The sequence below is a fragment of the Atta colombica genome, unplaced genomic scaffold (genome assembly GCF_001594045.1).
Source record: "Atta colombica isolate Treedump-2 unplaced genomic scaffold, Acol1.0 scaffold109, whole genome shotgun sequence".
Lineage (NCBI taxonomy): Eukaryota > Metazoa > Arthropoda > Insecta > Hymenoptera > Formicidae > Atta > Atta colombica.
The window spans coordinates 559,268-579,277 of record NW_017259194.1 but is presented as its reverse complement, the minus strand read 5'-3'; the positions used below and the strand labels follow the sequence as shown (position 1 = coordinate 579,277).

Genomic DNA, 20,010 nt, shown 5'->3' with positions numbered 1-20,010 from the left:
GATATGATTTCCTTATTTGGTCCAAGAAACGAGGAAATTTTGTTTCTTTTGTTCTGTGACGATGAAATGTACTTTCTTATTGGTGGAAGACTCATCATTTATGCCAAATAATTGGTTCAGTCAGAATCCGGTTTTGGCATATCGAATTTGGCATATGGAATTACCAGATCAGTAATTTTCCCTACTCTGCACAAAATGTGTCTTGATAAATATTCTAAATAGCGTAGACACAAGAAATTATTAATTGCAATAATTAACAGTCAGGTTATAGAAAATTAAATAAAAGTTTTAATTTATCAAGACGTGTGAAGTATCTTGTAATATACTGATATACAGTAGTATGATATACTATCAAACATATACATGTATGCACAATAGAAAAATATTTATGTATAGATAATAGAAAATACAATAGAAATTTGTAAATTAAGTATTTGAATAATTGAGGAAGAAAATGTATCGTCAGTCATACTTTAAATCATTCTAAATGAGATTTTCTCCGAAATGATTAGACGAGGTACACAGTATCTCGGTATCTTTTCATGAATTATACTGTCTTCGTGCTTGCGCATTTAATCGAAAGCGTTTTTACGATTTTTTGTTCTCGCAAATTGTAGTCATGCAAAATAGAAATACAGTCGAAGCAAAATATTTACGACCGTTCTTCTCGCCTGGCCATGACGGAATCAGATTGTGGGGATTAAAGGCCGCTGTTGCTGTGGGCTTATGAAAACTGGAAACAGTATCAGATCGGGTTTTTCCCAACCAGCTTTGAACCATCAAGTATGATAAATTTCACCGTGGATGGCGAGAAATCATAGTTTCCGTTAAAAATGATAAAACGGAATCTAATTTTCATAATGCAATTTTCATGACGTTGTCGTTGGAATTGTACAAATAGTAAAACTGCTCGATGAAAGAATTGGCGTAAGTTTTTAAAATCATCTTCTGTGATAAATATAAATTGCGAAAGAATGGATCAGTTGCATTTACGCTATAACATATTATTAATAATATAATAAATCCATATCAATGTGGAAGTAAGTCAATCTCGACTCGTCTAGAAACTTGTCATGTTTATAAAATAAGCAGCTGTCGCATTAAGTTCGGAATCGTCATTAGAATTATTACATCAGATACAGAATTTCTTGCCTGCATGATGAAAAACGATGATCTTTGATATATACATCAATATAAAATAAATGAGAATAACGTTATTTTCTCGTTAATGCTATATTTTCGTATTTATCCGAATTGATGAACACTAGAAATTTTAATACATTTGTAGAATAAAAACATTTACTATAAATAATACACACACACACACACACACACACATACACACACACAAAATCCTTTGTATTATCTATGAAATTCGATCGTCTATACCGTTATCATTAGACTTTACTTATGTATACATATAAATTATGTGAGAAAATAGATTATGTATATAATTATAGATCTTTGTTATAGTCGAAATACTAGTAGTACAGTTATTAAGTCAAATAATATAGTTAATAGTGAAATAATAATTATATTTAAAAAATCTTAGATAATAAATTGTTTATTCGTTATCATATTATTATGAGATGAAATTTGAATTATGAAGATTTTATTATAAAAATATTGTTCATGATATGTATTTTTCTTTTGTTATACCGAACAAAAATTACGGCGTAGAATTATCGATAAGGAAATGTGTTGGAAACCAGTTTAAGCGTAATGTCTTTACCGAAGTATGCTAATCTATCCGATAATATACATTTATCCATTTTTACTTTAAGATTAAATTTATAAGAATATATGTGAGGCATACATATAAACGTATGTAATTATGATTTCTATAACTCAATTAATTAACAATGCAATTATAATTTCTAATATTATAACAAATTATATATATGTGTGTGTTTGAGTGTTTGTGAGAATATTGTTCTCGTGAAATTGAACATCTTTTTATTTTAAAAAGATTTCTTAAATTGTTATATTTCAAATGTATTTTGAGATTCTTGTGATGTACAACTATTTTTTAAAAGATTATAACTGTTTGAAGAAACTTGATAGAATAGATACGTTATTCTTAAATCGATCAATTTAGGCAAGAATAGGCAGGAAAGTGTGTTATAAATGCAACAGTTCGATTTCCTGGTGCCAGGATGGTACGAAATTAATCATGATAATGTTACATAAGAGTCATTATTCCAGAGTCATTTATTTATCTAATCTTTAATCAAGTCTCTTTAAACCTTAAATAATCTGCTTTTATATTTCGAATCTATAATGAATAATTTCTATCTATTGATTTGAACAGTTATACTTAACTTATATAATGCAGTCATTGATATTTATGATTTATTATTATTATATAATACATATTTAAATAATTAAATCAACTAAAGTACATATTTAAATCATTAAATCAACTAAAGTATATTTAAATCATTAGATCAACTAAAATAATTAAAATAATTAAAGATATTATACATATTTTAAAATGACAAAAAAATTATGAAAAAGTTTTACGGATTATTTCAGATTGCATTTAAAAGTTAGATGAAATATTTGTTAACGGCGGTTTATCGTTTAGATCAAAGGTTATTAAGGTTTACCATTTAGATCAAAGGTTACAAGAAGTAGGTTTCTTTTATTTTTTTAATAGAAATGTATCGATTGAAATGATAATGAAAATAATGACAAAAAAACTTAATTTTTTATATAAATTTTTATATAAATTAAATACTTTAAGAATTTTAGATGATTTGTGTAAAGTTTAACATTCCGATGCAAAAAATTAATTATCCTGTAAAAAACAAAATATTTATTTGTTCTATATATGCTTTGTTAATAATTTGATTCATAATAAAACTTTGCATTTTGAATACTTCAAGTACTTATTATGCAATACAAAAAGTTTAGTTTTTTTTTTAAATTTTAGCAATAAAAATAATAATAAGAAATATATAAACTATAAATGTATTGTTTAATAAAAATACAATAATTATAAACACAACTTTCGTAAGTATATAGTTTGTTAAAAAATATTAATATAGGTGCTATATACATCTTTCATACCTTTTCAATCTACACAATTGCGTTCTTATATATGTGTGTGTGTGTGTGTGAATATACATATATACCTTATACAAAATGGACGCTAAAGTAACATAATTACCGACTGAGAAAAATACTTCTAATTGTAAAGTTACCTACTAGATGGCTATATTAGTTCTATTTGTTATATAATCCAGCAAACGCTAAATATTCTTGAAATATTCCTAAAATCCCAAAATAAACATTCCAAGAATACTCCAAAATATTCCGAATATTTACAGTATGTAAAAGAAATATTCAAATGTTGGTTAAAAATTTCATTTGTATATCGTTACATATTCCGAGAATGTTTCATAAATATTCCATATATATTCCACAAAATTTTTAAACAAAATTGTACTTTGAAAAACATAGTTAAAGTGTCTTCATCCTCGATTTTAGAGATTACTTCACCGACAAAATCTGTTGCGCTTCTTATATTTTCTCCAGAGTCTTATTTACGAGTAAATGTTCTTCACCGTGGCCCTCTGTCAGCGGAAATGTGTATTGCTCGCTTGCAATATTCATGAAATACAAGGAATCATTCACACAATATTCTAATTTCATCGATATTTGCACATTCTATGAAGATTCTTTTTTACTGTTCCAGAATATTCAGTATATTGTCAATATAAATAGAACTTTCTGTAAATATTTAGCGTTAGCTGGAAATATTATTGTTATATACCAAAACTTATTATAATTATTGCAATTTTGAATATATCTTGCCATTGAGAAATATACATACTTATATAAATTAATTATATGTACTCACCTATATAATATACCAATAGTTTAAAATAAAATTATATTATCTTAATAATTTAATTTAAATTATGTTTAATTTATAATACACAATAATACTTGTATAATATAAAATAAGTAAAGTATATAAAATAAATGAATCACAAATTGATTAAAAAATAAGAAAAATCTATTTCGGCGGACATTAAGCTAAAGAGCTTTAAATAATATACATATGTAGTTAGCATAAGCTAACTTATTCATGTATATATATTGTCACATTTTATCAATCATCTTACTTACTTTAATATCGCAATTTGTCTTATCCACGTTTTAATGACAAAATTATGTCACTTAATCTGCCATACTTGAATATTAACCAAGATCATTCCACAAGTTACATTTTTGTTTAAGTTTCATAAAAGTTTTTCTTAAATTTACGATGCTCGCACGGACGTATTTGTCGACTTGATTTATTATAACGCTCTTGCAATATAATATGTTGAGATACACTTTTAATTCAAGAAATTGCGAAGAAAGAGATGTGTTGCATTCAGAACTATGTTAGCGCACAGGATTGCTATATCAACGTTTTGCTAAATCGCCCATAGACCGCGCATGTCGCGCGTACTTCGTCGCTTATGAAATCATTACAATGACCTTGGGTCAATAAACGCACTCCGTTGTATCGGCCGTTCAAATATTTTATGCCTCAATTATGATGCGACTACACGGATCGGGTCTTACGACATACGTTATAGGGCATGCATACTCTATTTCAACATTAAGAGTTTGCGATCTTAATTTTATTAATGTATTGTTTATTCACACACGCATTCTAAATGCTTTTATTCTTTATATAAATGTATATATACATTATTAGCACAGCGAAATAATATTCGTGTAGAGAGGTTCATGAAACCTTCTATTGATAATATCATATCATTTAACAAGATTACAAAAGAAATTAGCTACAAACGAGATGCTATTTCAATAATTTTTAGAATTAGAGAAAGATGAAGAGTTCGTTGAACCAAGATTAAATTTAATTATTACCTTAGTAGAAACGGTCATTAATCATTCTATCACTTCTTGTCAATCGTCGTATCATCTGATACGAATGCACGATGTACGAATGTATATTTTAACACATGCCTGTATTATGTAATAATGTCTATATCTATCGTTGTATATATAATATAAACATGATTTTTTGAGAAAAAAAATCATTTGTCCATCGACAGTAATAATCGTCGCGATAGATTGTGTTCATAATGCCGTTTCTCCTAGGTCAGTTAGGTCTACTCGATTATTTGATTAAGACTCATCACTGCCTATTGTCAGTGTCAGCAATCATCCACGAAGGGCAGATTAAAATCTAACTCGGGAAAATCTTAGTGCACGATCTTTTCCTCTAATGTATATCTTGTAATATTTATTATAAGCATATTTTCATCAAATATACATAATACATGGAGATTGTTTCTTAATTCATGGTATGGAAAGACAGATATAATTTGTAAGAAGTTTTTTCTAATCTTTTACTTTTTCTCTAGATATTATAGCGAGGCTAACAAGAAAAATTAATTCGAATAGTTAATAGTAAGAAATTTATTCTCTTGCTTATTTTTTGTTAAGACACATTATCGTTTTATATGCTACAATACTGTTCGTAAATCCTTCAAGCAATGCGAGTGCAGATAGGTCGCTGCAGTAGACGAAGACCGCGCACTTCAGGCGGAGATGCGTGCGCTAAGCAGTCAAAGAGACTTTTTAGAAGTAACCACCTCAGCAGGATTTGCTCTATATGGCTCTGAAATAGATAATTTAGTGTGTGTAAAACTTTTAGTGTGTGTAAAACTTGTTATCGTAGTGCAAAGTAAATGTAAAACTTCAAACGCGTTTTTTTCAAAACGCATGATCAGTGTATCTTGAAAACAAGATTCGACTAATCGACTAACTTGCAATTTTAAACACTACAAACTATTTCTTAATGTAAACGTACGTGTTTTTGTTATGACATTTCATGTTTTTCGTAGCCAAAAACTGAGCCAAAAATCATATCTAACATAACAAATAAAATTTTTTGTGAAGAATTGTTGACTGCTGCCATTTTGTTTTAATGCAATATTTTGAAAAACGGCTACATAAAAAAATAGATCTATAGATGTATATTTCCTACTTGTACAAATTAAAGTAGCATATATATAAAAAACAAACATTTTCCTTTTACTTTTTTTTTAAGTATGTTAAATATATGTATGCGCTCGAAAGTAGATGTGTTTATTCAATTACGTTGACAAATAGCTAAATCTGTAAAGCAACCTTTTCGTTATTTATTTCTTCTTTGAATTGCTGTTGAGCCATTGTTCGATCCTTAATATGTTATTCTTACGCAGTCGCTTTATTTTCCCGTGACAAACAGAGAACGGGTTTGGATAAATTGGAGCTCGCTAATCGTAAGAAGAGGTCAGTAGTGCAGTTTAGCCGCTCGTATAAGAGCAGCTCGAACATCAGTAACTCCATTAAAGTAGATCAACGTTGCACGGTGTCACCATGAACGTGGTAGTGATACCATTCTTTTTAGGTGAGAATTAGAAATTATCGTGACACCCGCGTAGCGAGTCGAGACTGATTCAACTCGAATCGTGTCTATCGTTTTCAATACTTTGTGATTGAATTTCATTTTGCCGAAGGTCATTGTATTGTAAGTACTGATAGTTAGAATGATATGCGTCCAAATCGGCATGTCGCGAATCGAACAGTCAATCGCGTTACCGAACTGCTCGTCAGAAATACGAAAAATGCTAGGTAATCGAGATATTTAACCGTAGACATCGGTCTGCTTGACGTCATCACTGCATTAATCTAGGTTCATTCAAGCTTAATCGGCCCATTCAAGCTGACGATCGAATAATACGTCGCCTGATCAGATGTCATAACTTGCCTAGTGCGCGCAATGATGTAATGACCTTTTTTCCTCAGCCGCGCATCTCACTGTGGACGAGCCATGGGAACATGGGCCGGAATACACGTTCCAAGTCCAGGTGAACTGCACGGCGATCCCAGAGGAGGGTATATATGGCAGCGTAAGGCTGAACTTGGTATCAAAGCTGATCTGCCAACCAAAGGGCAGTCATATGTTGAGTTGTCACTTCGAGGACTCCAAGGCAAACAGCTTCGTTGTGGATAGTCTGGACCCGTCGGAACCAGTAGTACCAGCCGGTCTGGTAAACCGGCAGCCGGCTTACGAGATCAACGAGGATCAGTTCGAGATCAAGTTCAACAAGCGGGGGCTGGATAGTCTAGTGGTGAATGAAAACATTCAACCGCGCGAGCTTGACATGATCCGCATGATTGTGGGCCAGCTAAGCGTAGGTGCCGTCCTCGAAGGCGTTGGAAACGACATTATCTTCGACGCAATGGAGAATTTTACCCAAGGCGAGTGTTACACGACCTTCAAGATTGATAAGAAGCTTGTGGGACGTCCGTTGTACGCGAAACCTAGCTATGCACTCAGGCCGGTCTTCGGCCTGAAAGATGGCAAGCTGGTGCAGATACGAAAGATCCGGAATCTGCATATGTGCGCGCACAAAGTGCCATATTTCTTTGGCAACGCTGAAAGCTTCAGAGAAGAGAGCGACATTATATCTGACATTGTAAGCACATTTTTATCACTTAAATACATTTACTTTTTACATTGATTACTTGTAAATTCCTCCGTATTAATTTATATGAATATTATTGTGCGATTGTTAATTTTGACAGATATTGGATTGGGGAAAAAGTTTCTTCGTATTTTTTAATTCAAATGTATATACAATTGTATATACAATATCTTCGTCAAAAATAAACGAAATTTAAATTTAAAAAAGGGTTTTCAAGCTTGAAATCTCTACTCTCGAAAGGTTATTATTTTTTGAGTTTTTGTGAATTTGATAATTTTTACATTTAAAAAACTACGAGCTGAAAAAAATTTTTAATTTTCTTTTCACTTTGGGGTCTCTCACGTGCCCAAAAAAAATTTACGAAAATTTTCGACCTATCGACCTATGAAAACTTTAAGCTTTCCCTACAAGATTCTTTTTTTTTTTAATGTTCCTATTTTTTGTTTCTGAGTTATTCACGAGTTAAGTAAAGAAGCATTTTAATTTTGATTGCTCATAACTCCGATAAAAATCATCGCTATTTAAAAAACAGATTCTTAAAGTCTGAAACTTTGCTCTAGTGAATGATACAGTTGTAACAAAAATTTCGCAACAAATGAAAAACTTTTATAAAAAAATGTTTTTTAATGCAAAGAAACTTTTTCCCCGACTTAATATATTAACATAACGAATATATAATATACATTATAACATACATTAATAAATTACTTTTAGTATTTTTTAAATGTTTAGTATTTTAAATATTTATTTTTTAAAAAATATTTTTCAAATTTTTTAAATTTGACTCCAACTTAATATAAATTTGAATTTAATCTTAATTTAATTAAAGCAATATATAAAGTAATGTTTAAGTATTACACTCTTAATTGCTGCGTTAATTGAATTTATTCTTTTTTTTTCTTACTACAGAGTTTGTCGGATGGTCACATCATTATAACATCAACAGAATTTATATCAGGTACTTCGAACGTGATAACAACGAATAAAATAACAGAGACCGTGATAACAACCCTTTATGAGAACGTAAGGCTTAGACTCGAATCGATTCAAGCTGCGAAAAGCGAACCGCTAGCTGTAAAAGAAGCTGAGCCTGCTAGTATCTTTATAGGCAGGTGGTTAATCGACGATTCGTCTGAGGAAGATAATTAAATGATTTTGTTATGTTTGGTGGTGCATAAACAGACGTATGATATATTGAAAGGCGAAATTAAGAAATTCACTTGTCGCAAAGTGACTTATACTAATTTGATTGATTTTTCTTTCTATTGCAAATTTCAGACGGTTACGGAATTATGCAACATTGCATTTTCATTAAGCATATTGCAAATATTACGTTGTGAGTGTGAATGATATTTGGAATAACTATAAATTAACTATAAATTAACTATAAATTAAATTAAAACTATAAATTAAATTATAATAATAATTAATAAAAACGACAATCGTAGTAAAAGTATTGAATTTTCATATATGAGAATAAAGCTTTATTTACTTGTATGATATTGTAAGAACGGCAAGAAATAAAAGATAAATTTATTATCTTTGTATCAAAATTTGCTTTTAATCAATATCCAATTTATCAGACTTTAAATTACGAAAGTTATAATTTGTATTGTTAAATATGTCATTTATATATATCATTTGCAAATCCAATTGTTTAACGTTTAAAAATTCCTAAAAAAATTTATGAAGCGATCATATTGTCTTTTGCCGTTTTAAATTTATTCGCATTAGCTTACTCTATTTTGCATCTCACTTTGAATTTTGTAGAGTTAATTGAATAAAATTTTGGATATCGTATCATATATTTATTCTTATATATAAAGAATAAATATATGTATGTATATTTCATATATGTATGTATATTTAATAGAAAATTAAAAATATTTTTTATATCGCAATTATAATTATAATTGTTATTGTACATATTAAAAAATATTAATAAATATATTTTATTTATTTACTTTTATAATAATCATAAATTAATTATAACATAATTTTTGACCTTGCTGAAACACAATAACTCTATCTGTATGATTGATATCAGAAATTCACGTGTTCAGGTCGCTATCTAAATTATTTTTCTCAGCGCATCCGATGTGTCAGAAAATAGTCATAGTGAGGTTAATAGATAGAGTTCTTTTATTGTCGTATCCTGTTTTTCATACCAAAAATCTTGACAAGATCATAAAAACATTATTAAACAATGAGTATCCGTTGCAGTTGAATTTTTCCACAATTAAAATTTCGTTTATGAGGCAGACGTGATAGAAATGATGACGACAAGAGAGAGAAGAGTAATAATAAAAAATACTTTAGTGTACTTTATATTCCAGGCATCTCAGAAAAAATTAAAAGCTATTTAAATATCAACAGAATAGTATAGTTATATAGGTGTAATATGACTTACAGAGGTGTAAATAAATTGAATTGTTTCATCAGGTTTCATAAAAACAGGCTTTTTTTTTATTAATAATGCATATCAATATAATGTACAAAATATCATATAAATAATATGATGCATTATATGTAGGATAGAATTTTAAAAACGAGAATTAGCGAACACCAAAATCATATTAATAGGAAAAGAGAGTAAAAATCAGTAATCACGGAGCATCATATGGAATATTCTCATGAATTCAACTGAAATAACATTAAAATTTTAGATAAAGAGAGAATTTTAAATAAAAGACTGATTTTCGAGATAATTCATATTCAGAATAAAAAAAATAGCCTAAATTATAAACTGACACTGAATTATTAGATAAAGCTTATGAGAACTTATTTAGTATTATAGCAAATGAGTTTCCATCTCTACAATGTTTATTTTATTTATGTTATTATTTCCCAATAATGCAATAATGTACGACAGTTATTATTAGATGAATCCCAACGATTAAATAGCTAACATCTCTATTTTTTACGCATTTCAAAGATCGTGTAAGTTTGTTGTATCTAATTGTTGTCTGATTTATTATTGTATAATGTATAATAGATAAATTGCATCATATTTTTTAATTATGTGCACCAGAAAGTACATAATGACTTTGTTAAAGCGATTATTCATGGACTTCAGAGTGTATTTCATCCAGTGAAAAGGAAGTGTGGATCGAAACGTATGTACATTTAATAGAATAAATCATTTTTCACATGTACATCCAGTTGCTGGCTCAACAAGGCATCATATATTTTTCATTTGATTTATTTCATTTGAGTTTTGTATCATTATTTTATATAATTTTTGTATTTATTTTATTGTTTTTATTTTATATAATTTTTTTATTAAAAAATTATGAAAATATATATTTTTTGTGATAAGTTAGGCATATATAAAGTTATATGCAAAATGGTTAACAAATTTAATGTAATAAAATAATTATACATAAAATCTAAATATCGCATTTGCAATGCGTGTCATATTATTAAAGCAGTTCTAAGTACGAAAGCAATGTTCTTATCACATTCAATACGGAAGATATCTGCAGAATTTAAGCGGAAATGGTACTTCACGAAATTATTTTCAAGGAGATGACTATAAATTAAGACATTAAGACCTTTCCTATAAAGAGGAGATGGATGACGGGCAGAAGCATCAGTCAAAGTGAGGATATCAACTATGTTAGTGACGATTCTGCCATTTTTTCTAGGTACGTTTTAAAAATTTGTTTCGTCTATATTATTAATACAGACTTTATAGTAGAATAATATTTTAATATAGTAGAATAATATTTTAAAAATTCAATAATTCGTATCTCACAATTACATTTTTTTTATTTATATCAATTTTACTTACTTGTCAAAATAATGTTTTCATCTGATAAATAAAAATTAATTTCACTTTTCTCTTTATCAATTATAATATTATATCTCTATCAAATCATCTATCTAGCTATCTTTTTGTATTATATAGTTGCAAATGTTACTGTCGATCGGCAGTACGAACAAACAAAATGGGCGAGTCCGGAATGCACGTACGACGTTCTTGTGAACACATCTCTGGCCAACATTGTTCAGGAAAATGATAATTTCTGCGCTATGATTGCCACAGAGCTTAAATGTCGTCCTAAGGGAGACGACAGTCTCAGCTGTCACTTCCAGAACTCTTTAATCAAACGTCCCGATCCAAAAGACAATAGATGCTCGAACGCGAAAGATTTTGTGCCCACGAGATATAAATTCGTGGGCGATGAACCCTTCGAAATCAGATTCAATTCGAAGGGTATTGAAAATCTGGTGGTACACAGATCGATTCCTAGATGGAGGCTCGACATGATCAAGAGTATAGTCAGTCAATTGAATGTTGGTTTCGAGATACAGGAACGTCGTGATAGATTTACAATTATGGAAAATTCGACAGTGGGTCACTGCGAAGTTGACGTTAAAATCATTCGTAAAGATCCGGATTCCCAGGAAAATGACGATGACTCTATTGAGGAGAGTGAAAAATTCGAAATCGGATTCATGCCATCGAACGTAGAACTCGAGAATCCTTTAGTTATAGAAAGACTCCAGGTGGAAAAAATCAGACAGCCGAAAAGATGCCCACGAAGAACAATATACTTCTTTGGAAATGATGAGGATTATAGTCGCGGTGACAAGCAACTCTACATGGATATGGTACGATAAAGAAATTGTTTATAATGATTAATGAAAAGATACAATTCTTAATGATTTTCCAACGAAAGCAAAATTATTAATATATTTAAAACTTGATAAAAAGATTTTGAAATAATCTATTTCTTATCATTAGAATCTTCCAAAAGTTCGATTTCTCATAATTAAATTATATATATATAAATATATCACAAAACTTTGTTATTTTGTAACACAATTTTTTTACAATTACTGACTTGGAGAATATTTTAAAATCGAAATCTGTCTTTCCCTTCTTTTAGACCACTTCCACCAGTCGTATAACTATCTCAAAAGATAAATTTGTATCTTATACAATATCGGAGGGTATAATGAAAACAGCAAATAAATCACGGATTATGCGTCCTTATCAAAAGATAAGCCTAAAATTGAAGCGAATAGATCTCATTGAAACTTTGAAAATTTCACTGCCAGAGATCCAAAATCCAGCCTCGACAAGTCTATTTGCTTTTTCAAATTTGCAAACTGTTCCGGAAGATGAATAATTTGAAATATTTGTCGTGCCCCATGTTGAAGAAAACAGTTTCCAGGAAACTGTTTCACAGATGACTATGTACGAAAGTTAGTTACAAATAATATATATATTCAATAATCTATTAATATTCAATATTTTGTAATTCAATATTTTGGAATTTCTGTTTGTAAAATTTAACATTATTTAACATTATTAAAATATATGTGTATGTATATGATGATTTGAAGTAAAATTATATTATTTTATTTATAAATCGTTAAATACAATCGTAATAAAGGGCTGTTTAAATATAATGCAGCTTGAAATGGCATTAATTCTTTGAATCTTCTTGGTAAGTGTTCTCGCTGTATTGTCAGTGATTGTTCTCGCTACAATTCACATCCAGGGTGAACTAATTTGACTTCATTTAAAGCTCATATATAAAGAGACTTCTGCTTTTAACACAAATCTGCCTAAGAAATATTTGCTGCTATAAAATATAATGCACTTTCAACAAATACCTGCTCTTCGTCTAACAAAATTTGTCGTCAGAATAAATAATACAATATTACTTTACAATTATAAGAATAATCTAATAGTAAAAAGAACATCTAATTTAATTTAAAGAATAAAATATCTTTGATATTTTATTCTTTAAATTAAATAATGTAAAATCTATTTGGTGCAATGTCATAAATAAACTCCATTTTCATAGAATTGATTACAATAATATTATTAACTTCATAAACAAAAAGGTTGAAATTAAAACGCTCTGTATATTATTATTTATATTATTATGTAATTATGTATGATCATATATGGAACGTGCGTACGTCACATGCGGTACGTAATATACGGCATCCTGGGGTTCACTATAGACGCAAGCGCTGTTGAATATTACGCTGTTAAATTATGAGCACATTCTGATATAAAGGAGCGTACGAGTGTAAGAGGAATAGTATCAACGTACGTGTAGAGTGTAGCATTGTCGCGAGATGTACGCCAACGTGATCCCGTACTTCCTAGGTCGGTAAGCCATTAACAAGTATACTTGAATCCACGTGCTTACCATTCAATGTTGCATTCGTCTATCCAAACTTCTAAAGAAAAAAAAACAAAATAAAACAAAATAAAAATAGATTATCAAGGAAGTTGAAACATAATTATATATATCTAGATATTTTTCGGTCACTCATTTTTTTAAAAACTCTGTAATTTGCTTTAAAACTGTATTTTTTATTAAATGTATACAAACTTGAGTCGTATATATCGATTATACATCGGCTATACATCGATTTCTGAATAATTTAATTGAGAGAAATTTAAAAAAATTTTCTTAAAGTTTGATTCAAATTTTGAAAGCAAAGAAGATCATAAAAGGGAGGGAGAGAGAGAGAGAGAGAGAGAGAGAGAGAGAGGGAGAGAGAGAGAGAATATTATATAATTAGAGATTTAAGGGCTAGTTTCACCAACGCCAGTTAAGCTTATCCGTCGATTAACTTCATATCAGAATAGCCAACGGCAAAACTTAAAAATCTGTCTTTCTAACTTATTCTTGTTAGTAATAGTAAAGAAAAAGTATTGTGATGGAGATAATAAATAAAACATTGAAATGTAAATATATTTGACTATTTTTTACAATACACATATTCGAAATTAGATTAGAGATGATGAGTTTTCAGTTTAGCAGTTGGCAATACTCAAAGTTAATCGGCGGATAAAGTAACTGGCGTTGGTGAAATTGGCCCTAAAAGTTGCATTTACAAAAAAAATATCTTTTTAGCGATAAATACTAGTTATAAATATTAAATTTAATTAAATTTACTTAGCCGCCTACGTAATCGTCAATGATACGTCGGAATGGACGTTCGGGCCGGAATATTCGTATGATATGAATATCACTTATGTAATAAAACCAGATCCCCACGATCATATCCAAAAGATACAATTGATCTCTACAATAAAATGTCATCCTAAAACATCAGACACTATATTCTGCCATTTATATAATATTACGATATCGGAAATATTCGAGAATTACAACATGACGCGGGAAGCACAAACGGAACAAATATTTGAGATTAAATTTAACGAGCACGGTGTGGAAGGCCTGGTGATCGAGCCACCGTCTCGCATGGAAGTCGTGAATGTTCTTCGAAAGATTGCCACTCAGTTTAACGTGATTGTCGATCGGCGAAACATTGACATGTCGCAATTTATGGCCAGGGAGAACTCGACAATGGGTGATTGCGCGGCCGCGTACAAGATTATGCGTGAAGAAGCCGAGATTGACACGATCGAGGAAATAAATACTAATTTTCGGCTCAGGATATTGCCATTGATCGACGCGAAACCTGGGACGACTCTCTCGATCGAGAAATCTCGGATGGGATGTATTAATCCACCGCGATATGTCGATTTTTCAAGGGGAATCTTAGATATGGTATGTACGTGCGTATATCTGTGTACATATATAAATTTTTGCCTTGTACTTTTTTGCAGAGGAGATTTATTAGCAAAATACAGATCAATTCAAACAAATTCGAAACCTTCACTGAATTCGATGGAATAGTAAGATTTCCGACTGAAGAATCCGAAATGGGGACGTTATCGTTTAAAGAAATAATACAGATTAATCTAAACAGCATTGAACCTGCGCCAAATGAACTTCCAACTCTGTCCTACCCCGAACTGATCGATTTAAATACTAACAATGATATACCAAGCAATTTTATAAATTAAAGTGACAATACATATCTATATATTGTCTCTGATAATACATATCTATATATTACGTTATATATTGCAGAGAAACTATACAATTTGCTGGTATTAAATATTTAATCAAATTAAGATTATCAAACTGTAAACAGAATCAAATAAACAGTATCTTGTATATAAAATTAAGTTCTTCTTTTCATCTTTGATCCTTTAACTCTTTTTATTCATACGCTACCACTTCTAATCTACTAATTCATTTTAACTTAAAATTCTAGGGAGTACATTTTCTGAAAAAAGCTATAAGCTTTCGATATTTTCAGAGGCAGGTTAATGAATAATTTATCCGAGGTAAATAACTATCATATAGTTTCATCACGGATATTTCATAGAGAGGATAATATTTCTTGCAATGAATTTTGAATATACTCTCGCATAAAACTTTGAATTTAAGTAATATTACGTAAAATTTTAATTGTAATGCATAAAATTTTAATTCTGTCTAGGAAATATGCAATTGTAGCAAATCTGTTAAAGGTCAAAAAGCAAGTGGATTACATTTCCACGAAGTCTTCTAATATAATTGGCGCTGATGCGTCGGGTGAATTAAAATGAATTACATAATAAGAATGTCCTTAACGATATAAAGGCAGTATAAAAGCGCTTTCAAGATTAAGAGTGGCGTCAAACCACGATTTATATATACGGTGATATGATCGTTGCAACTTTTATACCATTCTTTTTAGGTAAGTCAACTGTTCATAAATTACATGTCATCATATCATTAAATAACATATCATCATAAATTATGTTTCTTTATAAATTACATTTCTTCTCTTTTGTGAAATTAACTTTTAATACATGATGATTTTCCAGACTTTTGTTACATATGATAAATCATTTGTGTCTCAAGTTAATTTTCATTACTTTTACTTGTATAAAACAATTATTAAGTGATTCTTATATATACTTCAGAAAATATTTTTATAAAGTTGTAGACTTAAAAAAAATAGTAAAAGTGGGACCATTTAGTTAGATGTTAGTTTCTAGAAAAAAAAAGCGTAGGACACGAATGATCTAATGACGTAGTGTGTATAACGTTTAAAAATGAATTTTTTGATAATGTATGTCTTTCAAATAGAATAAATAGATAATAAATGTTACAAATAAAATATAAAGCCGCGATAATTAATAACGACCTAAGAGTAATAATGTTCTATACGATAAGAGTGATAATGTTCTATAAATTGCCTCATAAAAATTTTAATTCTTTAGCCGTGCAACTTCCTATCGAGGATGGTGCGTGGCCGTATGGACCAGAATACATCTTTACTGTTCATATGAACGTGACAGGGATACCACAGTGTTCTCGTCCAACATGCAGTAATCCGTCCGGCTATCGTATCACCTCTCGATTTCATTGCATCCCGAGGAGGAATAATACTCTGAGCTGTAGCCTTAGGTACGTCGATGGCTTTGATTTTGGTATGATCGGTGAGGAAGACAATATCGTGAACCGACGCAAAAATATTACTGAAGCGCCTATCGAACTATTTTTTGATGAGAAAGGCATCGAAAATATCATCACAAGCCAGCTGACGCGGATCTATGACCTCAACATCTTGAAGATGGTGGCCGAGCAGCTGCATCCCGGCGACAATTTTAATAATATCGGGGATGGCACATTTGAGGGTGAAACCGCATCCACCATAGGCAGATGCAACGCCACCTTCGATTTGTATCATCATTCTGGGGATGGAAATCCGAATGAGACAAGATTTCGATTAAAATTATTATCGCCGAGATTGCATATGACGTCCACAGAGACTCTTATCATCAATAAGCAGACGAATCTTAATCATTGCAGCTGTTACGCAGACAGTTACTTTCGCAAATATGGTGATACGGTTGTCTATCAACGCTTGCAAGCGGATTTAGTAAGTTATTTACGACAATATTGTGAATAGTCTGCTTATATCCAGATAACAAAAAGTTTAAAATCGGATCATAAAACGGTTTTTGCGTCTAGACGACTTAAAGATGTCTTATGTCATAATTTTAGATTTTATATTGTTTGAGTATGTTTTTTATGATCACTTTTAACAAATTAAATTTATTTTTGTATCAATTTTTGGCTAATACTTTGTGCTCGGAAAGAAGCATAAATCAGAAATTATTCTTAATTTATATGTGTCATTTTTTTAGGATATTATGATTAGTCATATGGAAATCAGTGAAACGAGTTTTAGTTCATCAACAACAAGGAAGGGTACATCGGTTTCAAACCACAAGACATATAATATAATCGAAATTACAAAAATAATCTTGGAAGACATTCAGCCTGCCACGAAAGACCCACCCGCGATCGTGAAACCGGGCGAAACCAAGATACTTGCTAATTATGACATAAAAAGTATCTCTACTTCCTATTAATAATAATTATTAAAAATGCTAATGTTATGAATACAATTAAGTTAATTCTAAAAGAAAATAATAAAAATCTTTAGAAATGCAAAAGCGGAAACTATTATATAAAATGATAGATATTAAAATTTACTATATTGTTTATAAAGTCTGACCGAAATTTTTGCCAAAACTGAACCTAAACACTCGGCTACATGTCAATTTCAATCAAAACCAAAATCAAAATTAAAAAAGAAATTCTATAAAGGCCATATATATAGACATGCCTGTATATATCATATACTTTTTCTTCATAAATATTATAATTTATTGAAATAATAATTAAATTTCAGCCGGAATAGAAAACTGAAAAATCGGTCGTATGTTAATTTTAGCTAAAGAATATAAGTACTTCTTCATAAACATTATAATTTAATTATTGAAACAATAATTACACATATTAAAATTAATATTTATGAAGAAGAACTATATAGTTTCAATCAAAATTTATACGTCATGAATGTTAGTTTCCAGTTTCGGTAAAAGTTTCGATCGGACTCTAATTATTTATATAATAAGAGAATAAAATAATGTAAAAAGTAAAAGCTTATTATAGAAATATGTATATATGTATACAGTAATAAAATAGATAGAAAATAATTCGATTTAATCAAATGTTGTTAAAATTATTTCTTTAAAAGTTTAACTATGTATTATTGTTATTATAGTTAACAGTAATGCAATAAAACTTAGTAAATAATAAATGCACATAAATGCACGTAAATTTTTTTATTTATATTACGCATACATTAAATTATAACTAGAATGATGGACGCATATCACGTACACACACAATATAGAATGTGCGTGTATGTGTGTGTATACGCGCGTATGTGTCTATGTATGAAATATGTATACGTATACAATAATCATCATAATTGAGAATTATTCAATGATTGCGATACTTAAATCTAACTAGTCAAATTGCAAATGGCCCTTCAGAATTTTTGAATCGCGTGATCACACTAATATAAACTAATATAAATGTTTTAAATTTGAGTCACATTAAATTTCACTTTTGAGCTTTAATCCAATTTTTCCCCGTATTTATATGTGAATGCGTTGTAATTATATCCACATCTACTTCGTATTTTCTTGGAATGATAATCCAACCTTGACATTAATGAATTTTAATATTTTTAGACAATGAATTTACCCACAAAAAGCTAATTTGGAGAATAGAAATAATTTATGCAAATCGTGATAACAAGCATTGCACTTAATTCATTGTAGATAATTTCTCATATCTTCTAACATAATTACACTTAGTGTCCGTTATAATTAACAGTTGATTCGTCGTTAATCTAAGTCAACTACACAATTGTAAATGCAAGAAGCATGCTAAATTTTTAATAAACCTCTAATATGCATCCCTTGCAGTAATTTTTAAAATTTAATGCACAAAAATAATTACGCAATACAATGGAGTTCGTCGCAAAATATTTCTGAGCTGAATATTATAATGTCTAAATAATATTTCGGTATGAATTTTTATATACATATTCAGTTCTATAATAATTTATATATATATATATAAATTTATACGGAAACAGCATTTATAAAAATGTATTTTTATATTTTCAATTTTATGTTTTCATGCTGAATTAAATGATGTAAAAATAAATTATTAATATTTTTAGCTTAATCCAACTCAGACTGATAAGGCCTTTTTGTTACTTATTATGTGTTCATATTACAGTCTTATACATTGTTTGTTTTTAAAAAACTTTAATCAATAACGAATCTTGCGACTAAACTTTCACTTAATTAGAAAAGGAGTATTAATTTTTTTTAAAACAATTTCTGAATCTATGTATATCTATATTCGCTGCGTATAACAATAACACATTGCAAAGATACGCAAGTTCGAAAGAAATTTGCGTTTTTTAACTATTTCATTCGCAGATAATCACGAATTGTTTTAGATTCATAAGTATGTTACGATTTGAATCGATTATAAATCTATTGTAAATATTGAATTATCAGAATCAGTTTTAAATTTCAATACTTATAATGGCACGATTACAATTACTTTTGTGCGTCAACATAATTATTATTCATTGTCGTCCATTCACAAAGTATACGAGCATTCATTGACTAATACCTTTCGCATTATGCATTATGTCGAATATGTTAATGACGATAGAAGCTATTGCCACGCTAGTGAGAAAGTAGATTTCATGAGAAAAGTATCAAAAGGTCTTCTTCTTCCTATTTTAG

General features: G+C 29.5%; 4 protein-coding genes across 5 annotated transcripts; all 4 read left to right on the top strand.

Moving 5' to 3' along the window:
* The first annotated feature begins 6,342 nt into the window (after positions 1-6,342).
* On the top strand, positions 6,343-9,033 carry LOC108693404. Its single transcript, XM_018202319.1, has 3 exons — positions 6,343-6,421; positions 6,820-7,493; positions 8,412-9,033. Exons 1-3 carry the CDS (start codon positions 6,391-6,393, stop codon positions 8,649-8,651), a joined length of 945 nt encoding a protein of 314 aa, XP_018057808.1. The 5' UTR covers positions 6,343-6,390; the 3' UTR covers positions 8,652-9,033.
* A 2,077-nt stretch (positions 9,034-11,110) lies between these two features.
* LOC108693390 (vitellogenin-2-like) lies at positions 11,111-12,862 on the top strand. The gene is made up of 3 exons (XM_018202293.1): positions 11,111-11,149; positions 11,413-12,119; positions 12,398-12,862. The coding sequence occupies exons 1-3, from the start codon at positions 11,119-11,121 to the stop codon at positions 12,638-12,640; spliced, it is 981 nt and encodes a 326-aa protein (XP_018057782.1). The 5' UTR covers positions 11,111-11,118; the 3' UTR covers positions 12,641-12,862.
* A 694-nt stretch (positions 12,863-13,556) lies between these two features.
* Positions 13,557-15,512, top strand: LOC108693425. Of its 2 annotated transcripts, none has more exons than XM_018202361.1 (3): positions 13,557-13,635; positions 14,439-15,052; positions 15,112-15,512. In XM_018202361.1, the coding sequence occupies exons 1-3, from the start codon at positions 13,605-13,607 to the stop codon at positions 15,349-15,351; spliced, it is 885 nt and encodes a 294-aa protein (XP_018057850.1). In that variant the 5' UTR covers positions 13,557-13,604; the 3' UTR covers positions 15,352-15,512. The 2 variants fall into 2 exon arrangements, with proteins under 2 accessions (XP_018057850.1, XP_018057860.1); XM_018202371.1 differs by having other exon boundaries at positions 13,582-13,639.
* A 482-nt stretch (positions 15,513-15,994) lies between these two features.
* Positions 15,995-18,384, top strand: LOC108693398. Its single transcript, XM_018202305.1, has 3 exons — positions 15,995-16,073; positions 16,603-17,264; positions 17,533-18,384. Exons 1-3 carry the CDS (start codon positions 16,040-16,042, stop codon positions 17,758-17,760), a joined length of 924 nt encoding a protein of 307 aa, XP_018057794.1. The 5' UTR covers positions 15,995-16,039; the 3' UTR covers positions 17,761-18,384.
* The last annotated feature ends 1,626 nt before the right edge of the window (positions 18,385-20,010 follow it).

Excerpts from the sequence above, each read along its gene's own strand:
- LOC108693404 (XM_018202319.1), top strand. The coding sequence starts at position 6,391 with ATGAACGTGGTAGTGATACCATTCTTTTTAG. Across the intron at positions 6,422-6,819 it reads AGTGATACCATTCTTTTTAG|CCGCGCATCTCACTGTGGAC; the intron begins GTGAGAATTAGA and ends TTTTTTCCTCAG. Across the intron at positions 7,494-8,411 it reads GCGACATTATATCTGACATT|AGTTTGTCGGATGGTCACAT; the intron begins GTAAGCACATTT and ends TTCTTACTACAG.
- LOC108693390 (XM_018202293.1), top strand. The coding sequence starts at position 11,119 with ATGTTAGTGACGATTCTGCCATTTTTTCTAG. Across the intron at positions 11,150-11,412 it reads GATTCTGCCATTTTTTCTAG|TTGCAAATGTTACTGTCGAT; the intron begins GTACGTTTTAAA and ends TGTATTATATAG. Across the intron at positions 12,120-12,397 it reads AGCAACTCTACATGGATATG|ACCACTTCCACCAGTCGTAT; the intron begins GTACGATAAAGA and ends CCCTTCTTTTAG.
- LOC108693398 (XM_018202305.1), top strand. The coding sequence starts at position 16,040 with ATGATCGTTGCAACTTTTATACCATTCTTTTTAG. Across the intron at positions 16,074-16,602 it reads TTTTATACCATTCTTTTTAG|CCGTGCAACTTCCTATCGAG; the intron begins GTAAGTCAACTG and ends TTAATTCTTTAG. Across the intron at positions 17,265-17,532 it reads AACGCTTGCAAGCGGATTTA|GATATTATGATTAGTCATAT; the intron begins GTAAGTTATTTA and ends TCATTTTTTTAG.
- LOC108693425 (XM_018202361.1), top strand. The coding sequence starts at position 13,605 with ATGTACGCCAACGTGATCCCGTACTTCCTAG. Across the intron at positions 13,636-14,438 it reads CGTGATCCCGTACTTCCTAG|CCGCCTACGTAATCGTCAAT; the intron begins GTCGGTAAGCCA and ends AAATTTACTTAG. Across the intron at positions 15,053-15,111 it reads CAAGGGGAATCTTAGATATG|AGGAGATTTATTAGCAAAAT; the intron begins GTATGTACGTGC and ends ACTTTTTTGCAG.